The 19011-nt window shown below is 39.1% G+C and overlaps 1 protein-coding gene across 10 annotated transcripts in view; it reads left to right on the top strand.

Annotated features, from left to right (window-relative positions):
- VPS13B (vacuolar protein sorting 13 homolog B) overlaps positions 1-19011 on the top strand; it is a 449354-nt gene that overhangs the window by 233470 nt on the left and 196873 nt on the right. For all 10 annotated transcript variants that reach the window (XR_011737362.1, XM_065830344.2, XM_065830342.2 and 7 more), the window contains 2 exons: positions 1892-2112; positions 7670-7876. Coding sequence is in view for 9 of the 10 variants with exons in the window: in XM_065830344.2 (XP_065686416.1) it covers positions 1892-2112; positions 7670-7876 (428 nt within the window). In the remaining variant the exon portion in view is untranslated. The remainder of the gene's footprint in view (positions 1-1891; positions 2113-7669; positions 7877-19011) is intronic.

Raw genomic sequence — 19011 nt, 5'->3', positions numbered from 1 at the left:
ACCAACCTGGTGTATTTGGATCTGAGGCTGCATCCAGGCACTTTTATGTTTCTTTGAATTGGGACAGGCAGTTTCTCTTGGTGGGTTGAAAATTCACATACTGGGCACAGGTTCTCTGTATATCTGGAATATTGTGTCCAGTTCTGGGCCCCTCAGTTCCAGAAGGACAGGGAACTGCTGGATAGAGTCCAGTGCAGAGCAACAAAGATGATTAAGGGAGTGGAGCATCTCCCTTATGAGGAAAGGCTGAGGGAGCTGGGGCTCTTTAGCTTGGAGGAGACTGAGGGGTGACCTTATTAATGTTTGTAAATATATAAAGGGTGAGTGTCAGGAGGATGGAGTCAGACTCTTCTTGGTGACAACCGAGATAGGACAAGGGGCAGTGGGTACAAACTGGAACATAAGAGGTTCCATTTAAATTTGAGAAGAAACTTCTTCACGGTGGGGGTGATGGAGCACTGAAACAGGCTGCCCAGGGAGGTTGTGGAGTCTCCTTCCCTGGAGACATTCAGAACCCACCTGGACACCTTCTTGTGTAACCTCATCCAGGTGTTCCTGCTCTGGCGGGGGATTGGACTAGATGATCTTTTGAGGTCCCTTCCAATCCCTAACATTCTGGGATTCAAGTGGGGACAAAAAGACCCAACTTCCTCGGCAGAAAATCTGATAAATTGAATGTTGAAGACTTTCTTTAGAGGACAAAAGAACAAACCTGAAATAATTGTTATGCTCTTGTACTTCTAAAGGACAAAAAGCATCTGTTTTGCACAGAACGAGGATTACCCGCGTATCTTTCATTGTCTCATTTTCCTCACTTCTGTTGAGTGTTGTTTAGGCTCTCTTGCAGAGCCTAAATTCATTCTCTGGGACCCAGTTATCAAATGTAGGATTGTACTGGGTTCACGTGGCAAGGTTTTAGTGGTGGGGAGGACTGCAGGGGTGGCTTCTGTGAGAAGATACCAGAAGCTTACCGCAGTTCCAGCTGGCTCTAAAATGGACCAGCCACTGGCCTAGCCCAAGCTCATCAGTCATGGTAGTATTGCCTCTGATAAAACATATTTAAGAAAGGGGAAAAACTGCTGTGCAACAGCAGCTGGGAGAGAGGGCTGAGAATATGAGAGAGCAATCACACTGCAGACGCCAAAGTCAGTGAAGAAAGAGGGGGAGAAGGTGCTCCAGGTGCCAGAGCAGAGGTTCCCCTATGGCCTGTGGTGAAGACTCTCGTGAGACAGGCAGCCCACAAAGGCCCATGGTGGAGAAGATATCCAGCCTGTAGCTCATAGAGGACCCCACCACACCAGAGCAGGTGGATGAGTCCTGCAGGAGACTGTGACCCTGTGGGAGGCCCATGCTGGAGAAGGCTTCTAGCAAGACCTGTTCCCCGGTGGAGAGGAGCCCAGTTTGAAGCAGGGTTTGTGGCAGAATCTGTGACCCTGCGGGAGGATGCCCATCCTTTCCTGAAGGACTACACCCCATGGAAGGAACTCATGCTGTAGCAGTTCTTGAAGAACTGCAGCCTGTGGGAAGGTCCTACATGGGAGAAGTTCGTGGAGGACTGGCTTCAGGATATTCTTCAGTTTGAGGAAAATCATATAAAGCAAAAAGACTGCTCTTCAAATATTATGTTGTACATGTTTGCTGTTTGGGGTTAATGTTTTTTCTTCTCCAAGTTCTCCAAATTGTATTACTATTGCTTAGATCTCAACATATAGAATAGAATTGATTGTTGAATTTATATTTGTGAGAGTTTGGGATCAGTTTAATGGCTGTGATTGCACTTGCTGACATTTTAAGGGTGTTTAGATAAGGTCTTTGCTGAGTTTTGAGAAAATAATAGCCTAGGTCTTATTATGCAATTATGTAACTGTTTTTCCTTTTTTTTAATCATTAGGTGATGCTTTCCCATGGACTATTAGTCTGCATCATTTCAGTGTTTATACTCTTCTTGGACAACAGATGACACTTAATTTAGTGGAACCAATGGGCTGTACTTCTACTTTAGCTGTTACTTCCCAGAAACTGCTTGCTTCGGGGCCAGAATCCAGGCACTCATTTGTCGTCTGCCTCCATGTCGACCTTGAGTCCCTTGAAATAAAATGCTCCAACCCCCAGGTTGGTACATTTAATTGATTTATGAAAGGAAATTAAAAATAACTCAATTTAAGTACAATCGTTCTGTGTTTTGTTGACGAGGGTCTCTTCTATCTTAATTTTTTTTTTTTTTTTTAACGAGGCCATCAAGATCAAGGTGCTTAGATTAAGATTTGCTTTGAAGCTCTCTCAAGTTTTGTAATCTAAACTCTTCTCAAAATGTAATAGCTACAATATAAACGCAACTTTTGGCTGATGGAGTGAAATGAATTGCAGATGGACCATTAAGTGCTATGGTTCTGTTCTGCTATCACTGTGGATTCATATCTTGAAGTGGTTTAATGTAATTTTTTACCATAGTTTCATAGAAATAGCATTTCTTTGAATGTATTTCTTAGGCAAACAATAGTACTCTATAGTAAAGGGGAAAAAAAATATATGAATGTATGTAAACAAAAATTACCACCTCATTTATCTTTATTAAAAGGCAAAGATGTTGCTGGATTTCCAGAATGTGCACCCTGTATTTTACTGACCTGTAGGTTGCTGTAGTTCCCAATTGAGTAGGTTTTCTATGCAAAATTTTGATTAATCTGTACTGCAGCTTGAATAACGCTTTCCTGACAGTTGCAACATTTCCAGTGGTCATGCAGAGAACACTTTTGTCCTTGGGAATTGCAAATCTGTTGAGGTCTGAATAGGGTTCTGCATTCATATGCTGTCTGCTCCAAAGTTTTAGCCATATGTATGATTTTACAGAGGATGTCATGGACAAGATGGACTATTTATTGCTTCATTTAATAAAAAGAAAGGAAAAGAACCCAAAACATTATGATTTTGATCTGACAGAGAGCACGTTTGTAAAGATTTATGGACCTGTGGCCTAAGTCTGGGAATACTAAAGCTAAGGTGTAATTTTAATGTTATCCCTTGTGTGTACTCATTACAATATGTTTCTCACTCACATGCAGTTTTTCCCTTGCCTCATTCCATGTTCTATGAGTGAAACAAGTGTTTCAAACTATGTATTCATTTTATGACAGTATCACAGTATGTTTGGGATTGGAAGGGACCTCAAAAGATCATCTAGTCCAATCCCCCTGCTGGAGCAGGAACGCCTGGTGAGGTCGCACAGGAACATCGCACAGGAACATGTCCAGGCGGGTTTTGAATGTCTCCAGGGAAGGAGACTCCACAACCTCCCTGGGCAGCCTGTTCCAGTGCTCTGTCACCCTCACTGAGAAGAAGTTTCTTCTCAAATGTAAGTGGAACCTCTTGTGTTCCAGCTTGATCCCATTACCCCTTGTCCTATCATTGTTTGCAACTGAGAAGAGCCTGGCTCCATCCTCGTGGCACTCACCCTTTATATATTTATAAACATTAATAAGGTCACCCCTCAGTCTCCTCTTCTCCAAACTAAAGAGCCAGCTCCCTCAGCCTTTCCTCGTAAGGGAGATGCTCCACTCAGTCATCTTTGTTGCCCTACGTTAGACCCTCTCCAGCAGTTCCCTGTCCTTCTTGAACTGAGAGGCCCAGAACTGGACACAATATTCCAGATGGGGTCTCACCAGGGCAGAGTAGAGGGGAAGGAGGACCTCTCTCGATCCACTGACCACCCCCCTTGTAATACACCTGAGGATGCCATTGGCCTTCCTGGCCACAAGGGCACAGTGCTGGCTCATGGTCATCCTGCTGTCCACCAGGACCCCCAGGTCCCTTTTCCTGCTCTCTAATATGTCATTTCCCAACCTATACTGGAACCTGGGGTTGTTCCTGCCCCGATGCAGGACTTTCCCTTGTTAATTTCATCAGGTTATTCCCCACCCAACTCTCAATGTGCGGCCTCCTTCCCCATTCATTAACTTCCATCCAAGTTATTCCTGACCCATTTGTTATATGCCGTTGTTATCTGCACTGGATGGACTCACACTTGCTAGGAAGAGGCTTGGTAGAGTGACATTGCGCACTAGAAGATTTGAAATTGAGCAGCCTCAACAAAGTCTACCCAGACTTGTAAAGCTGTATGACAGGTGTGTTTGGAGATGTAAAAGCTGTTATAAATGTATAAATAGGAAAGGGCATAATTATGATTTTGCTGACAGCTTTATATTTTCTATTTAAAGGCTTCTGAAAGCTTTACTTTGAAACTTTGTGGTATTTCCATAATGTTTAATTAATTCACATGCAATAATTTCACAGCCTGTGGAAACCTGCCTTATTAATTTTCATAGAAAAAAATCATAATGATATTGCAGATAATTGGAGAATTGACACTTATTTTGAGATGTTCGTGTAGCAAAATAGTTTGCTATTATACATTTCATTGGTAAACTCTCAGTGAAATTGCAGCAAATTGTCTGATCAGCTCCGATTGTTTTAAAACTCCAAATGTGTTACTTGTATTGAAAATATGCAATACATCGATAGCATTAGTTTATAAGTGGAATGGCATTGTTATAAGTGGAAGCTTTACCTAAATTTGAGTTGCAAATTGAAAAGAAAAATGGAGTAACTAAAGCACATTTTCAAGCTTTCCTACCAAAATGTGATCAAATAATTTATTTTGCAACTCTAAGAAGTGCACTAAGAATATTAAGTTGTAGGCTCCATGTCAATCATATTACAAATATAGTGAAGTGTTAAAATGAATTTGTTTAGAGGAATATCAAACCAAATATTGTTGTCTTAAATGATGTCCTTGTACACTGTGATGTTATTAACTTACTCAAGTGGCGTAATGACAAAAAGGATGCAGAACAATTATTTGAGTTTAGTGAAGGTTCTTGAGCTGTACTTTCTCCCTTACATCTGCCTTGTCCTTTCTGCTTTACTTATGCAAAAGGGATAAAAAACTCCATCAGTCTTCTTTAACCAGATGCTCAAGAACAGAAAATGGAAAATACAGTTAAATAAACAGTGTTTGATAGCTATAAATTCACAGTAGAGTAACTATGAAATTTGATTCTTTAGAATGACGGGCTGTATTTTGTCTGTAGATGACAGCCTTAAAGTAGGTGATACTTAGTGAATTTGTTAAATGGTAGCAAAGGTGAAATATTTTACTGTATGACTATTATGATTTAATGTGAAACCATGTTCTGATGGTTGTATCTCTTTAAAGTCAATAGATAGTTCCGGTGTGCCAAATGGCCAGGACATTGCCTTTTGTTGTAGCTTTCAATGTGTTATTTTTTGAAGTAGAAAATTCTGTCATGTATTGAACTTCACAGATTTTTCCAAGTAGTCAGTGGGGTCTTATTGAGTTGTATGTGGTTTTGCTGGGAAGAGAATGAAACCAGTGAGAGTGGGAAACTTTTCTTAACAAATGCTGGCAGAGTTATTCCTATTTTTGTCGTACCATTTTTGTTTTCTTGAATAGAGTGTACTAAAAATAATTACTATGTATTAACTGTTATGCTCAAAAATACTTATAAAGGAGAGAGACCTTACACTTACATTAGCTCTTCTAAGATTATCAGAAATGGATTTTCAAAGGATTAGGACTGCTCACTTGAAGGAGTACAGCCAACAAGAGAAGTAGAAATCCTTCCATTTGAATGATTAAGAACCAATGGAATAAAATTAAGTGTATTAAAAATAATCAAAGACATAACTTCAGCTCTTTAGCTGAAGTTTTAAAAATTTATTTACATATAGTCACATGCCTTCTTTTTTATTTTAATGAGGTTTTGCTTTGAGGCTTTTTTGGTATTTTCTACTTTTTAACCTATCTCCGTAAACATCATCTCCCTGTAATCAAAGAGTGCCATTTTTCTTGATGAACTTGTTGATTTGCCTCTGGTTTCAGAGCAGGGCAGAGTATTTGGGTCATACTACTTGGCTGTCTGGTTGCTGGTGACATTCAGAGAGGTGGCCACTGCCGTCTGAAATAGCCAGTGTTTCAGACTGTCTGGAAAGAATCTAGCATGAGCAATTTTGAGGTATCTCCCTGATAACATAAGTAATTCTTACCTTTCATGATTATGACTGTTGCAACCCCAGTGAGACTGGAATTCTCCAGTGTTGGATTAGCTGATGGCAAACTCTTTACCTTGTCTTTGAGCACCTATGTAAAGACAGAAGTTGCATCAGTCCTTCTTTTGTGTTATTTTGTACCTTTATGAACAGTAGATTAATTAAATTTCTGGAAGCCCTACTTCATTAAGACAACTATAGCTGACATTATCCTTTGGTTTCTTGACTAAAAAATATTTTGAGGGAGGGAGGCTGCAAGCATGCATGATTTGGATATGTGCCCAAATCCTATTACTTTTCTAGAGACTCTTTTGCTGGCAAAGTGTCGACACCAGTTCATGTTACATTACTCAATCAATGAGATGGACGTTATTAGTTGATCTTCCTGTGTTACATGGAAAAGACTTGGGAAAACTTAGAAATTTGTTATTAATAATTTAAAGGCTACAAGTGCTTATCAGAGTGCTACAGACACAAAATATTTTGAAGCATAGCTGAAAGAATTTTTTGCCACAGCCAGAGTTAATGTTTGTCTGTAGAGTGCTCTGTTGATGAAGACGAAAAAAAAAGTACTGTGAAGTTTATGTCCTTTAAGGAAAAATTCTGCCAAGAGTATATGGCCTGTTCAGTGTAAGTCTTGAAACTTCAAAAGAAAATCCAAGATGAATTAAGAAGGTTTTTCCTAAAATTCCAGCATTTCACCTCTTAAGAAAGGACTCTAGCATGTACTTTGAGACTTCAGCGCACACTCTTATGCACAGAATCAAGTACTGTTTTATATCAAATGTAGATTGACAACAGTGTTTTTCTGCATCTGTTCTACCCACATAAGAAGCCCGCTTCATAGACTAGATCTGTCCTCAGGCTTAAAGTTCTTATAAATATGAGAATTGCCATTTTTTATAATGGCAAGTTGGGTATGGTATCCAGCTGTGGATCTGCTTATAGATTGTTTGCAGATTGTTTCTCTCTGAGCTTGTTTTATACAGTATATTGCAGTATGTTGTCATACAAGTTCTGTGATTAATGCTTATTTACAAAATCTTGTGTAAATATCTTAGAACTGAATCAAACAATGTGCAAGTTAAACAGTATGTTTCTGAATATTGGAATGACATATGCCAGGAGATCATTGAGTTTGATAGTGGATATTCTTCCTAAAACATAGAAGAGCTTCATCTGTTGTATGGGGTCATTATTTTAATGTGATTTAAATGAATAATTTTAGCGTTGTTCATATTTCGTAAGGTTTATGTTTGCCTTTTTCTGTAGGCAGTGTCTATACATGTGAAATATACCATAAATTACCTTTGTTTAATCAGAAAAAATGATATTAGTAAAAGTTTTACAAGACCATGTTATTGGCTAAGTTTTTATGAGGTACTTACCATATGTTTAAACAAAGCACAGATGATTTTTATCAATATCACTATACTGTAACTGATGTTAATTGTTTTAATTGCAATATAGTTTCTTATCAGAATATTATAAATGGTGACAAGTTCAGTTCTGCTACATTTTAAGTCTCAGTGGAGGACTTTGATTTTCCTTCACCTCATTAAGGAAAGCTTCATCATGAAGAAGTCATTTCTATTTCTTTTAGGTGCAGCTTCTGTATGAACTGGCTGAGATCACAAGTAAAGTTTGGAATAAAATTCAGAGGAAAGGAATTCTATATCAGTCTTCTATTTATACTGAAACCATGACAGGACCTGCTCCTCCTAGCTCTCCAGTTAAAAGTAGTGTTGGCACAGCTCCACCAGATACCAGCACGTACAGCCCATCTGCTGACATTGGGACCACTACAGAGGTAGGCTTTCTTTAAAAAAATGTCATGTGAATTCTGACTTACAAGGTGTGGGGCTGCTGGGTCAAGTGAGAATCAGAAGGATCAGAAAGACCAGTAGTGTCCCTGTGGACAGTAGTTTTGTCCTGATAAACTGATGAGGAATACTTCATTACTCAGTTTGGTTGGAGCAAGAGGAAGGAGGGGAAAAACAAACAAAAAAGAAATTGGTGTATTGCTCCTATGTTTATAATTTGTCTGGATTGTTTCTCTTTGAAGTGAATGAACTGTTACCAGAAAATTCTGCTTAATGTTTTCAGGTCAAGAAGCATAAGGCATTTTTTCAAGTCCAAAATTATTAGAATAGTAACTGATGTTTTGGAAGCACCTGTGGTACCTGTGCTGCTTGTGAGTCATTCCGAGTAGCTTCAGCAGTCAGCCTGTCGTGTTGAAGCCCATCAGCACGGTGCCTGTGTCAGTGCGGAGCTGCTGGGAGTGCACTGGCAGGCAGGAGCGGTTCTGGGCAGTGCAGGCTTCCAGCACTGACACTGCAGCTCACCCACCTGTGAGCTCACCCCAGGCCCATCCAGACACTGTTACCTTCCATGTGTGAACTACTCCTGGAGCTCTGTTCCTTCCCCTCTCCCAGCTGTCCCATGTCTCAGGAGTGCTTTTGTAAGTCAGTCACATGAGGACTGGGTATGCAGCTTCAAAGATAAGAAAGGTTGGGCACTTGGTTTTACGTATTTCTGCTTCCTTAGTATACAGCATTGCGTAGCTGCTTGGAGTAATCTGGTACCTGATTCTTCACCTCTGTTTGTGCCTAAGGCTGTAAACTATTATTTTGGAGGCATGGGAAGGAATTCTTCTTCTCTGCCATACTGAGGAGAGAAGGCTGATGCTTTTATCAGTATGAATAGAGTGTTAAACTTCCACTCTTGAGTATCATTAGCTGTGAGTCACCGGGTAGCTGATACAATAGGATGGGTGGTCACAGGAGGCTGTGCAACTGAACAGACCTAGTGCTTGTGATTTTCTCAGTGCCTCCATCTGGCTTACTAGTTGGAATAATGAGTTGGCTTAGTTTGTGCTCCAGGAGAGAGCCAAAAATGTGTAAGGTAAGTACCAATAGTGTATCATACATACACAATGCTTCATTCTTAACATAAAGCTATTAGAATATGGGGAGACTACTCTGAGAGACTGGGCTTCATTCTCAGGATAAACACAGCAGTTTTGGGGACACCTTGTAGAACAGTTCTGGAACACAGACACATACACAGAAGTTTGAATGCTGAATGCAATTACATATTCAACATTTGGCCAGGATTGCTTTAACCCTATGTGTGGTTTGTATTAATTCATCACTCACACACAGAGGTAGCTGTCATTAAAAAGCGTTTGAGCCACAGTTTTAGTTTCACTGAACTGTTTTTGGATTATTTGAATAGTTTGGTTTTGGTGTATTTCTATGCGTGTTTGATCTCAGTTGTGAAAAACATTACCAGGGATACAGAACTGAAGGTAAGCAATAATGGTGTGAAAACAATATGATTACTTTTTTTTTACCTGCTTACATCAAATCTCTTTTTCATTAAAACCAGAAACCACCAGCTTTAAAAATAACAATTTTCTTTTGACCCTCTGTATAATAGCAGTATTTGGAGTATATGTAGTACTTGGAGCATTACTTGAAACTGATTCAGTAATTGTTTTAATCCATGTTTTACCAGGATTATTTTGGTAATATGGGTCCAAGTTCAGTGTCATATCCTACCCCTTTGCAAAGTGTTGCTCATAATTTATTTAATTTTCCTTCTATTATCAACAAATGTTATGCACTAGCTGAATAAGTTTTCTCCTGATCTAAATGAAGTTTGGTGAATTAGCCAAGGACAATGTTAGAATTTGTGTTTAGTCTTTTTCAGTCTGAGGCTAAAACCATAATTTCAATCTTGTTAGAATGGAAAGTTCTGTTGGATTTTTTCGCAATAGGTGACTTAGAGTTGACATAGCACTTTACAACTGAGATTTGAAAACTTCTTTGAAAGTAATGTATCATTGTCCTTAGGCAAGAAAAATAAATTAAAAATTGATCATGCTCTGAGGATATTGTTAAAGATATGGCAGAGGAAAGAAAGGTACAAACAGGAGAAAACATTTGCAGGAAGAGACAGTTCATATGACTGAAAGACTGAGGAACAGAGCTCCTGTCCATCGTCTCCATTCAGAGCTCTCAGCACAAGGGGTTCTGTCTGTGGCTGGAGGAGGAGGGTGGGTCAGCAGAGCCAGCACAGACAGAAAACCGTACTGAGGGACACGTCATTTGTTTAACGGAGACAGTGAGGGGGGAGAACGTGTACATGGCTAGATATTTGAGATTGCAGGAAGTTCTCTGTCAGACATTGAAAATGAGAATTAGAACACTAATTTTTGTGCTGTCAGGAAAGGATTCACAGGCTTGTTCAAGTAGGAGGGTAACAGCTTTGACTCAGCAGATGAGGAAAATCTTATTCCATTTCTGATTAACTAGTTGAGAATATTAGGTATATTGAGGTGATTAAAAACAGTATGTAGTATGCACAAAGGTTTTAGTTAACAGTAAAACAGAAAAAAAAAGCAAATGTTTTTAATTACTGTGGTTGAAAAAAGATTTAGAATCTTTGTCCTGGGAAGTCAGGCCATAGCTTAGATTCCTGTAAGACCAGTAGCTACAAAAATGCTACATTTGAGTTTGTGAGTACTACCATTTTTATGAATTTGTTAGTCAATGTTTATACTTGAAGACCACCTTTGATATCGGTCTTGTGATTTCCTGAAAAAAGTTAATGGTACTGTAAGGTGAAAAAGAACGGATAGCCAGTGGAGGATTCATCTAAATGTTTTCGTTGTCGTGGGATGTAACATCAAAGGTTGTCTTGACCCACTGCTTTCCTGTATTTAAAGTCTGAGGTTTAAAACCAAACAAACCTCAAAAAAAATTATTATCCCTTCACTCTTAGGACTGATTTTATGTCAAGCTACCAGTTCGAGTGAGGTGAATCATCTAGTAGGATGACCAAGTTAATGCATTCTAGATGATGTAAACAAAGTAACAATTTATTAAACCACAGGGAAAATGATCTTAAGCACTCTACCACCATTTAAAATCAGTGTAGTCATCACTTTACCTGATTATTTTTTTTCCTCTTTAATCTTTTGGTGGCCATCAGTAAAAATAAAGTGTTTTGAAGCTATATAATGAACTTTTGCAGATTGCCATGTGTAAAGCAGTTAAGAACATTGTTCCTGAGACTCTGCACAGTCCTGATATCTGTGGGTTGTGTAGTACTGTTGGCTGTGGGAGAGGAAATAGGTAGGAGAATCACACTTGGCCAACCAGTGAGAAATAGTAGAAGGAACTATATTCTCACATTTCTCATAGACTGTTTTAGACAATGTAAATTAAATAATTTGGAACATAATGGTTGGCAGTATCTCCATAACACATTCTCTTCTGTGGTTGGTGGCCGTCTGTGAACTTATTCAACATGTTTTCTAGTATCAAAGCACAAGCTAGGTTTTCTTTATAATGACATGTTTGCTGTCTCGTTCTTTGAGGTAAGGATTGTTGAGAATTTAAAAACATCTGTATTGAAAAATTAGCTAAGCAATGTTCTCCCTCATTCTTTCTCACCAGTGAAAGGTGTTTGTCCTTTGGAAGTAGTTAATCACTTACTTTCCTTGTTTCCTTTTGCTAACTTTGTTAACTTGATCACTATCACTACACCTAACTGTAGGTAGTGTTGTCATTAAATTGTGCATCTCCTTTATTTGAAGAAGGTAAGATGTGAAGATGAGAGAATCTGGTCACTTCTGCTGTTTCCAGCTGCTGTGTTGAACTGCTTCAGTCTGCTGAGTGTCTCAGTTATAGTCCATTTAATATAGTCTTTATTTGAAGATAAATAAGCTCCCTAGTGTGTTCAACAGTGCACAGAACCCTGTTGTAGATGCAGGGGTGCATCTTGAGTGGCATCTGCACAGAGCTATACAGCTATTCCTCTGCCCCAAAAGCAGGCAAAGTAAGTTGGCAGGCCTTGTAGACAAGAAATGTAGGTAGATAATTTTTTTTTATTGTTTTGTCTTCTGTGCAGTAGCTAGTTCTATCTGTCAAAATGCATAATGAGCTGCATACACTTATGCCATACTATTTTCAATGAGGCCAAGTTTGGATTGTTGTCTATAACAGCTATCGTAGACATAAGGCTTTTTATCTGGAGAGCCTGTGTTTCACAAGAACCTAACTAATGAAATTCAAGCAAGTATTCTAAAACCCAATTGCATTTTCTTGCACCAAAGTGCAGTTGAGGACAGAATATTTTTCCAGCTACCTTACGAAGATGTAAGTTTCATTTCAAAAAGTGCAGAAGCAGGGTGGAGGATGTCAGGGTAGCCTGGTGCTTGTCAGCTTCATATATTATGGTATTCCTCACATACTCTTCAGAGACTGGTATAGAAAATCTGAGCTATAGGGAGGAACTGGTGGTGTTTGGAGACAGCAAGACAGCAGTTATCTTTAATACCTCACAGAAATGGTGATTGTAGGGACTGGGATGTCAGGAAAGTTAACCAACTGAGAATAAGTGATACTGCAGGGAAGCGGAGGATGACTGAGAAAGGCATGCTTTCTATGGGCGACAGAGGGGAGAAGGAAGGGGGAGGCTGAAAAGATTGGAGCAGTGTCCCACCATTTTCCTGGGTCTGATTTATCCCTGTCTGTGGTTTTGCTGCTGGTTGGAACTGGACCACTCCTTTCCCTTCCCACAGAGTCTGAATTCTATCAAGGGAGCAATAAAAGCAGATGAGGCAGTTGCAGTGCAGGCACTCACTGGCCAGGAGACCTAACACCAACAAAACCTTATTTAATTGCTGTCTCAATACTGGCAGGTCTAAAAACAATTGCAAATACTCAGAGAAATGGAAAAATACTTTTATTTTAATCTCTTTAAATACGGCATTCTTAACATCTTTATGTTCTCTAAAATACTAGTGTTGATTACTTACGGATGCATATTTTTGGTCTTCAGAAAATTTAAGGTACTTAATACTGGCCTAATGCTACTTGCATGGAAGTCAGTGGGAGCAAAGCTAGATCCATGTTGTTTGTTTTGGAAAATACCATGCTGTATTTGTAAATTATAACTTGTTTTCAGACTATTGTAACAATAATGTGTTTAATGAATGAAATTGAGAAGGTAAGATATAAAAAAATAGAGTGTATCAGCGACAATTTCACCTTGCAGCTGTATATTTTGTAGTGATTATTGCTGATAAGCATCAGTGAAATATATAGAGTATTTATATAGTATATAAACAATGTTTTCCTACAGGTTTGACTTAGGGAGATTTTCCAGAAGTTTCCATTTTATCGGAGTCTGTATTCTGTTTATATGTTCATGTATTTTTAAATCTTGAAATCTTTGCTGCAATAGGCATGGGGTTTTTTAGGTTTAGAGATTTTACAGTTGATGTATTATTTTGTTCTGTGGGAGACACATTATTATTTTTAAAGCTTCTTTCAGCTGTAATGGACTTGCTATAAATGAATTGGAAGAAAGCAAACTCTCACTGCTGTTTACATTAAACAGCAAAAGAAGTAATTTGTTTATGTGATCTGTGGATGATTTATATTTTAAGCTGCATGTAATTCTTTTCGTGCTGACAAGTTGATAGCAAGTACCACAGTTGTGTGTGGATAAAGCTACCTAGCTTACTGAATTTGTCTGGGTGGTGGTAAGACATGGAAACATGAGTGAGAGGCTTAAGTACTGGAGGGCTGGAAACAGTTAATCATTTTTACCATCCCTCCTTTGGAACCACACAAGCAAAGGTAGTACAGACTGCAACAGGCCACTTGTTACTGTTTACTTAAGTGCAAACAGTGGTAGAAGTGTTTAGTCCTTGGGGAAACTCGGTGATTGAGCAAGAACGCAGAAGTTATTTTGATAAGGCATAGCAGTAGTGTGGCCAAACTGTGATCATCCCTGAGCTTTAGGCAGACCAAGGATGAAGGCCTCATATGTTTGGATCTTCCTGATGAACAAAGATAAATTCTGCTAAGAAAATAAACTCAGTATATTGGTCAATTTGCAACAATCGGTGAAAGAATTAAATTGTATATTTTAGGACTTGGCATGAGAAGTTGTGGGAAAATAGTTCAGGGTTTCTGACTCTGGCTTGATTTTTCTGTAGATCTGGAAACAGAGCAGAAAATTAATGCATAAACATGTTTAACAATACCACTCTGAGTGCTGAAAATCCAAAATGAAAATTGAAACTGCATGAGAAACAAGAACACAGTCTCTTTTCTCACTTAAGTTTCTTAGTTTTTCACCACAAAAAATTTCTAAGAATTTGAGCTTATTAAAAAAACCCCAAACCATCAGCTACTGCAGACCATTAGTTTTTCAGTCCCTTCCACTGTCCAGTGGTTCTGGTTACAGTGCCATTAACCGAAGGCGAAGTGAAATGCAATCTCTTCATTTTTGCCCTCCCAAAGGACAACCTGATAGCAGCATCTGCCTGCAGAGGAGCATCTGCAGCGCTGCTGCCACTGAGGAAGAGAATGGGCCAATTCAACTCTTTATGTGTGTTTGAACAGCAGAAGGAATTGGATGGTATGTTCACATTGAACTGTTGAAGTAGGGGGTGGGGAGCGGGTAACCCCTGACAGGGCTGTGGTGCTGAGCAGCTGGGGATGCCTGTTGATAAGCTCTGCAGCTGGCAGAACTGTGGACAGAAGAGGTTATCGCTGAAAGCCCCAGCTTAATGCAGTTGGAGCTGTACTGTTGAGCTACACAAGTGTACACAGCAGTGACCTGGAATGCTGGGTGGGAATGCAGTAACCTGAGTACAGAATGGCAGCACAAAGCTGAGTACCAGTGAGCTGAGGCCCTGATTAGGATTCGCAGGCCCTGTGACAGATAAGTTCCAAAACCCCCAACAAGTGCAGGTCCAAGTGTCTGATCCCCAACTTATTCTACCTCTGGCTGTGTCCAGAGGTTCACTGTTCCTTATTAATGGAAACGTTCATTTACATTGACATCACATCCTCCATTTGAGTCCTTTTCTTTTTCACGTTCACTTCCAGAAATACATGCGTGTGTAGGCCTTACTTGTGCATTGACTAAATTAAGTTTTGTCCTACAGCAGCGCAATTGTATGTTACAGAATTTGAATAGGATTTAATAAAGCCACCTCACATACTACAGAAATTAAAGTGTGAGAAACATCTGCAAATCAGATAAGCAGAAGCACAAACAACATTGGAACGATGCCAGCAGAAGCTTGGCTTCAGCAATAGCAATGGAAATTGCGAGCACCTTGGCCTCTTTTTCCTCACCTGTGTATTTTTTGCTTATAATATATCAGATATATAGCCTATTTTATTAGGTATTTTAGAAGAGGAGGAAGCAGTTTCTAATGGTACATCTGAGTCTGAACCTGTAACTGTTTTTTTGTAAACTTCATAGATCTAGTAGGCTTGCAAGTTGGCAGGGGCCACATTCCCTAAAAGTTAGGGTTTCCTGCTTTTAAATTTGATTGCACATTCCTGGCTTAATTTGCTTTTTATGTACGTCTAGGATTTTGGTAGACAAATGTAGTTCTTCAAGAATCTCATAAATACTGTTATAAGTAACCTTGTGCCAAAATTATCAACTGGCTGACTCTTAGAGAGGCATAGTACTTCATTTGGTGTCTTCAGAAAACCAAGCTTAAAGAACAGTGTGGGAAAATAATAGCCTCAGTTTTTTACAGAACGAAATTATCTATATACTCAAACCACTAAACAAAAACAGGTCTCTGTGGAAAAAAAAAATAGTTAACAAAATGCATGAAACATATGAAAACATTAAATTATGAGAAGTAATTTTTTTTTTAAATTATAAAATTCAAAACTTGCTGTGGTGGCAGTATGTATTTGCTGTTAACTGTACACTTTGAAGTTTAATTTGCTATTGTTTTTTTCTTTTTTAACTATCAGAAACGTAGAGACCTGCCAAAATTTTCAAACAAAGTTGATTTTCATACAAGAAGCATTTTGGAATGTGTTCAATGGGAGGGTGAGGGTGTGTATGGAGAGTCTCTCATTCCCACCCCCTCCACTACGGTTTGTGTGTTACAATTTGGCAAATTAAGTGTGCCTACTGTACAAAAAGAACTTAAAAATGCTCCAGCTCTGAAACCAAAACACAAACAAAAAATGTTTTTAATAGAATGAAAATAATAGAGAGCAGCAAATCTGTCCACAGAACATCAACATTGGCTTGAACTTTGACTTGAACTGTAAATAAATGTATTATCAGGTTTAAATAAGTATTGTTTCTCTCTTTCCTTAACCTTTAATTGCCTTCAATTTCTTAATAACTTGTGAAATCCATCTGAGGATATTGTCCTTGGCTGGTTCCTTCCTTCAGAGCTGCCCTGCTGAAGGGATCCCCCCATTCCAAAGTACCATTGACTCCAGTGTTTCTAGAGCATGTGAGGTTTGATGAGAACAGTCATCCCATACACTGTGAAACTCCCACATAGAAGCATCATCCTTTGCAGTATCATTCAAAAGCAAATTATGAATGTGTGGGGAGTTATTGGAAGGCAGAGTGTCAAAGAACTGTTTGGATGAGTTATACAAAAGAAACATGAAGGAGAAGGGAATTTATTGGCAGAAATTAAAAGACTCAGAAGTGATGCTGTGCTGGTGGCATGAAATTGCAAGTCATGAAATAGAATGCGGCTTCTCTGATGTCAAAATTAGGACATTGTAAATAAAGATGCATTAAGAAGGGAGACAAGATTCTCAAGTATTTTGTTCTTTCCAGCTTTGCAAGGATACGTTTTTACTCCTGCTTTTTATAGCTTTGCAAGTAGAAGAGCAGATAGTTGGAGGGGAGGCAGGCTTGTTTTTGAAGAGAGTAGACAGGGATAGTCACAGGATGATAAAATGGCTGGGTCATTGTTGGCTCCTGGCTTATGCCACTGTGCTATGGATGGAGCCTGCCGCTTCAGGAGAAGCCATAAGGACTAACATGGTTTAGTACTGGAGAAGTTGCTGCTCTGCCTGCATCATTTCAGGTGCTGTGGGACTTCAGGCCTGACACTCTCCAAGGCTGTTTGCCAGTTTTCATTCCTTCCGCATACTTTTCCTTTTCAAAGACAAGCACCGGCATCCTTGAGGAAAAAAAAACAAACAACCGAGTTTTGCTTACAGTGCTGAAAAGATACCTGTTTCTATGTTACTGTCAGTGCTGCCTTGTAAGATAATTAAGTGGCATTGGAGAGAGCAGAGTTCTTTGTGAAGACAGTAGGAAACATCTTGCAAAGGCATGGCTAGGAAACAGTACTCAGAGATAGAAGTCTCTGGACAAACAGGTCTGGCAGGAGTTAGGAAGGATTTTGCTGGGGATGCAAATAGGAAATACGAGTCGCAGTTTGGCAGAAAAGAGTTAACCTCTGCCCTGCATGGGTTATTCAGGAAATTCTGACACCCCTTTATTTTTCATCTTGTTGGGTGCTGTATGTCCATTGTGCCACACTTGCTTTGGAGTTGGAGGCATCTTAGTGAAATGAGCTCTCTGAGGTTTCTCAAGTTAGATGTCCTACTGTGGTAAACATTCAAGATCAGATACACAGCAGGAAACAGGCTCTGCTAACTTTTAATGATCTAAATTTGTGGACAATGTAAGAGAAAAATGCAAGATGGAAGAGTAAACAAATTATAATGGCAAGAAGGTTAAGTTAAGTCCGTGACTTGGAGAGGGATTTCAGGTGGTTTTGTGGAAGGAAGTTTGCTCAGTGAGAACACAATGGAGAAGAAATGTTCGAAAGAGAAAGGAGAGAGGGGAAGCAGGAAGGGAGCGAAGGCAAAGTGTGTGGCTGAAGTTTAAACAAACAAACAAAAAACGTAGCTTGAGTAGGTCCTTTCTCCCATTTCGTTTATAAGCTATTTGTTACTGATGTAAACAGACTGACAACCTGGTGACAATTAAGAACCTTTCAGGGAAGAAAGGATTGTAAAAGAGATAAGGTGTTATAAAAATGGGTGGATAAAATGATACAGGGAACTTTTCCCCTGGGAGGTCTGTTTGAAGGGAACCAGATGAATCTTTTTCTCCATTAACTCTGGTTTTCTGCTTGTTCTCTTCTATGCTCTGTACCAGTTCTTTCACCAGTGCCCTCATCCATTCATCCCTTGTTTCCCTAACTTGTCTTCTCTGAGTACATTCAAAATCTTCTTTCCCAAATTTATTTCCTTAACTTCCATTATTACATCTCCCTGTTCCTTCCACCACGCATGCAAATAAATGTATACATACCCAGGCAAGTGTTCTTTCTTTCTGATTAATCTTCCCCATACCTTCTGGTCCTTGTCCAGCTACTTCAGACCAGTCTGTACATGTCTGTCCCATAGAGGCAGCAGTGTTCCTCTTGCCTTAGTTTCTGGACTAATTACGCTTCTTCTGCCTTTCTGGATTCCATGAGTACCACACAATTAATGCATAGGCCTCTAAGTACTGCTTTTTTTTTTTTTTTACAGAGCAAGAACTTCACTCAAACCAAAGCACAGGGTTAATTTTCTTCAGTTTGTTTATGCAGGTCTTTGGTAAATCCAGCTCTGTGTTTGTTCATTCATTCATTTATATTATCTCTCTCTCTCTCTGACTGTTAATAAGTGATCAAGCATTGTATAGCAGACATCTTGAAGATTTATGTAGTATAAAAACATCACAGGTGAAATCTGTCATAGGACAACGAATGTAGAACATGCATTCCAATTTATTACCCTATTTGCCTTTTCGTGTTTAAGATACTAGCAGTGATTGTACCTTTTCAGATATCAGTACTGTCAGTGCTACAGGATTTCTTTACCCTTCCGTTGAAGATGAGCTACTTGTTTTTCCTATGGGTTGAAACTCTTCATTGTCTTTCTTTCATGCTCTGTGATAACATTTCTACATGATATTCACAAATCCAATGAGTAATATCTTTTTTTAGTTAGCCTTGTATACTAATTCCGTATCCATGGTTCCTTGACACATAACTGGGAAGTTTTCCTCAAATATTAGTCATAATGACAGCACTTGCTAATGAAATGCTTTCATAGAGAATGTTTTCTTCATCGC

Source organism: Patagioenas fasciata, chromosome 2, assembly GCF_037038585.1.
Source record: "Patagioenas fasciata isolate bPatFas1 chromosome 2, bPatFas1.hap1, whole genome shotgun sequence".
Taxonomy (NCBI): Eukaryota; Metazoa; Chordata; class Aves; order Columbiformes; family Columbidae; genus Patagioenas; species Patagioenas fasciata.
Note: the sequence above shows the minus strand (reverse complement) of the source record. Positions and strands in the feature narration are given on the sequence as shown.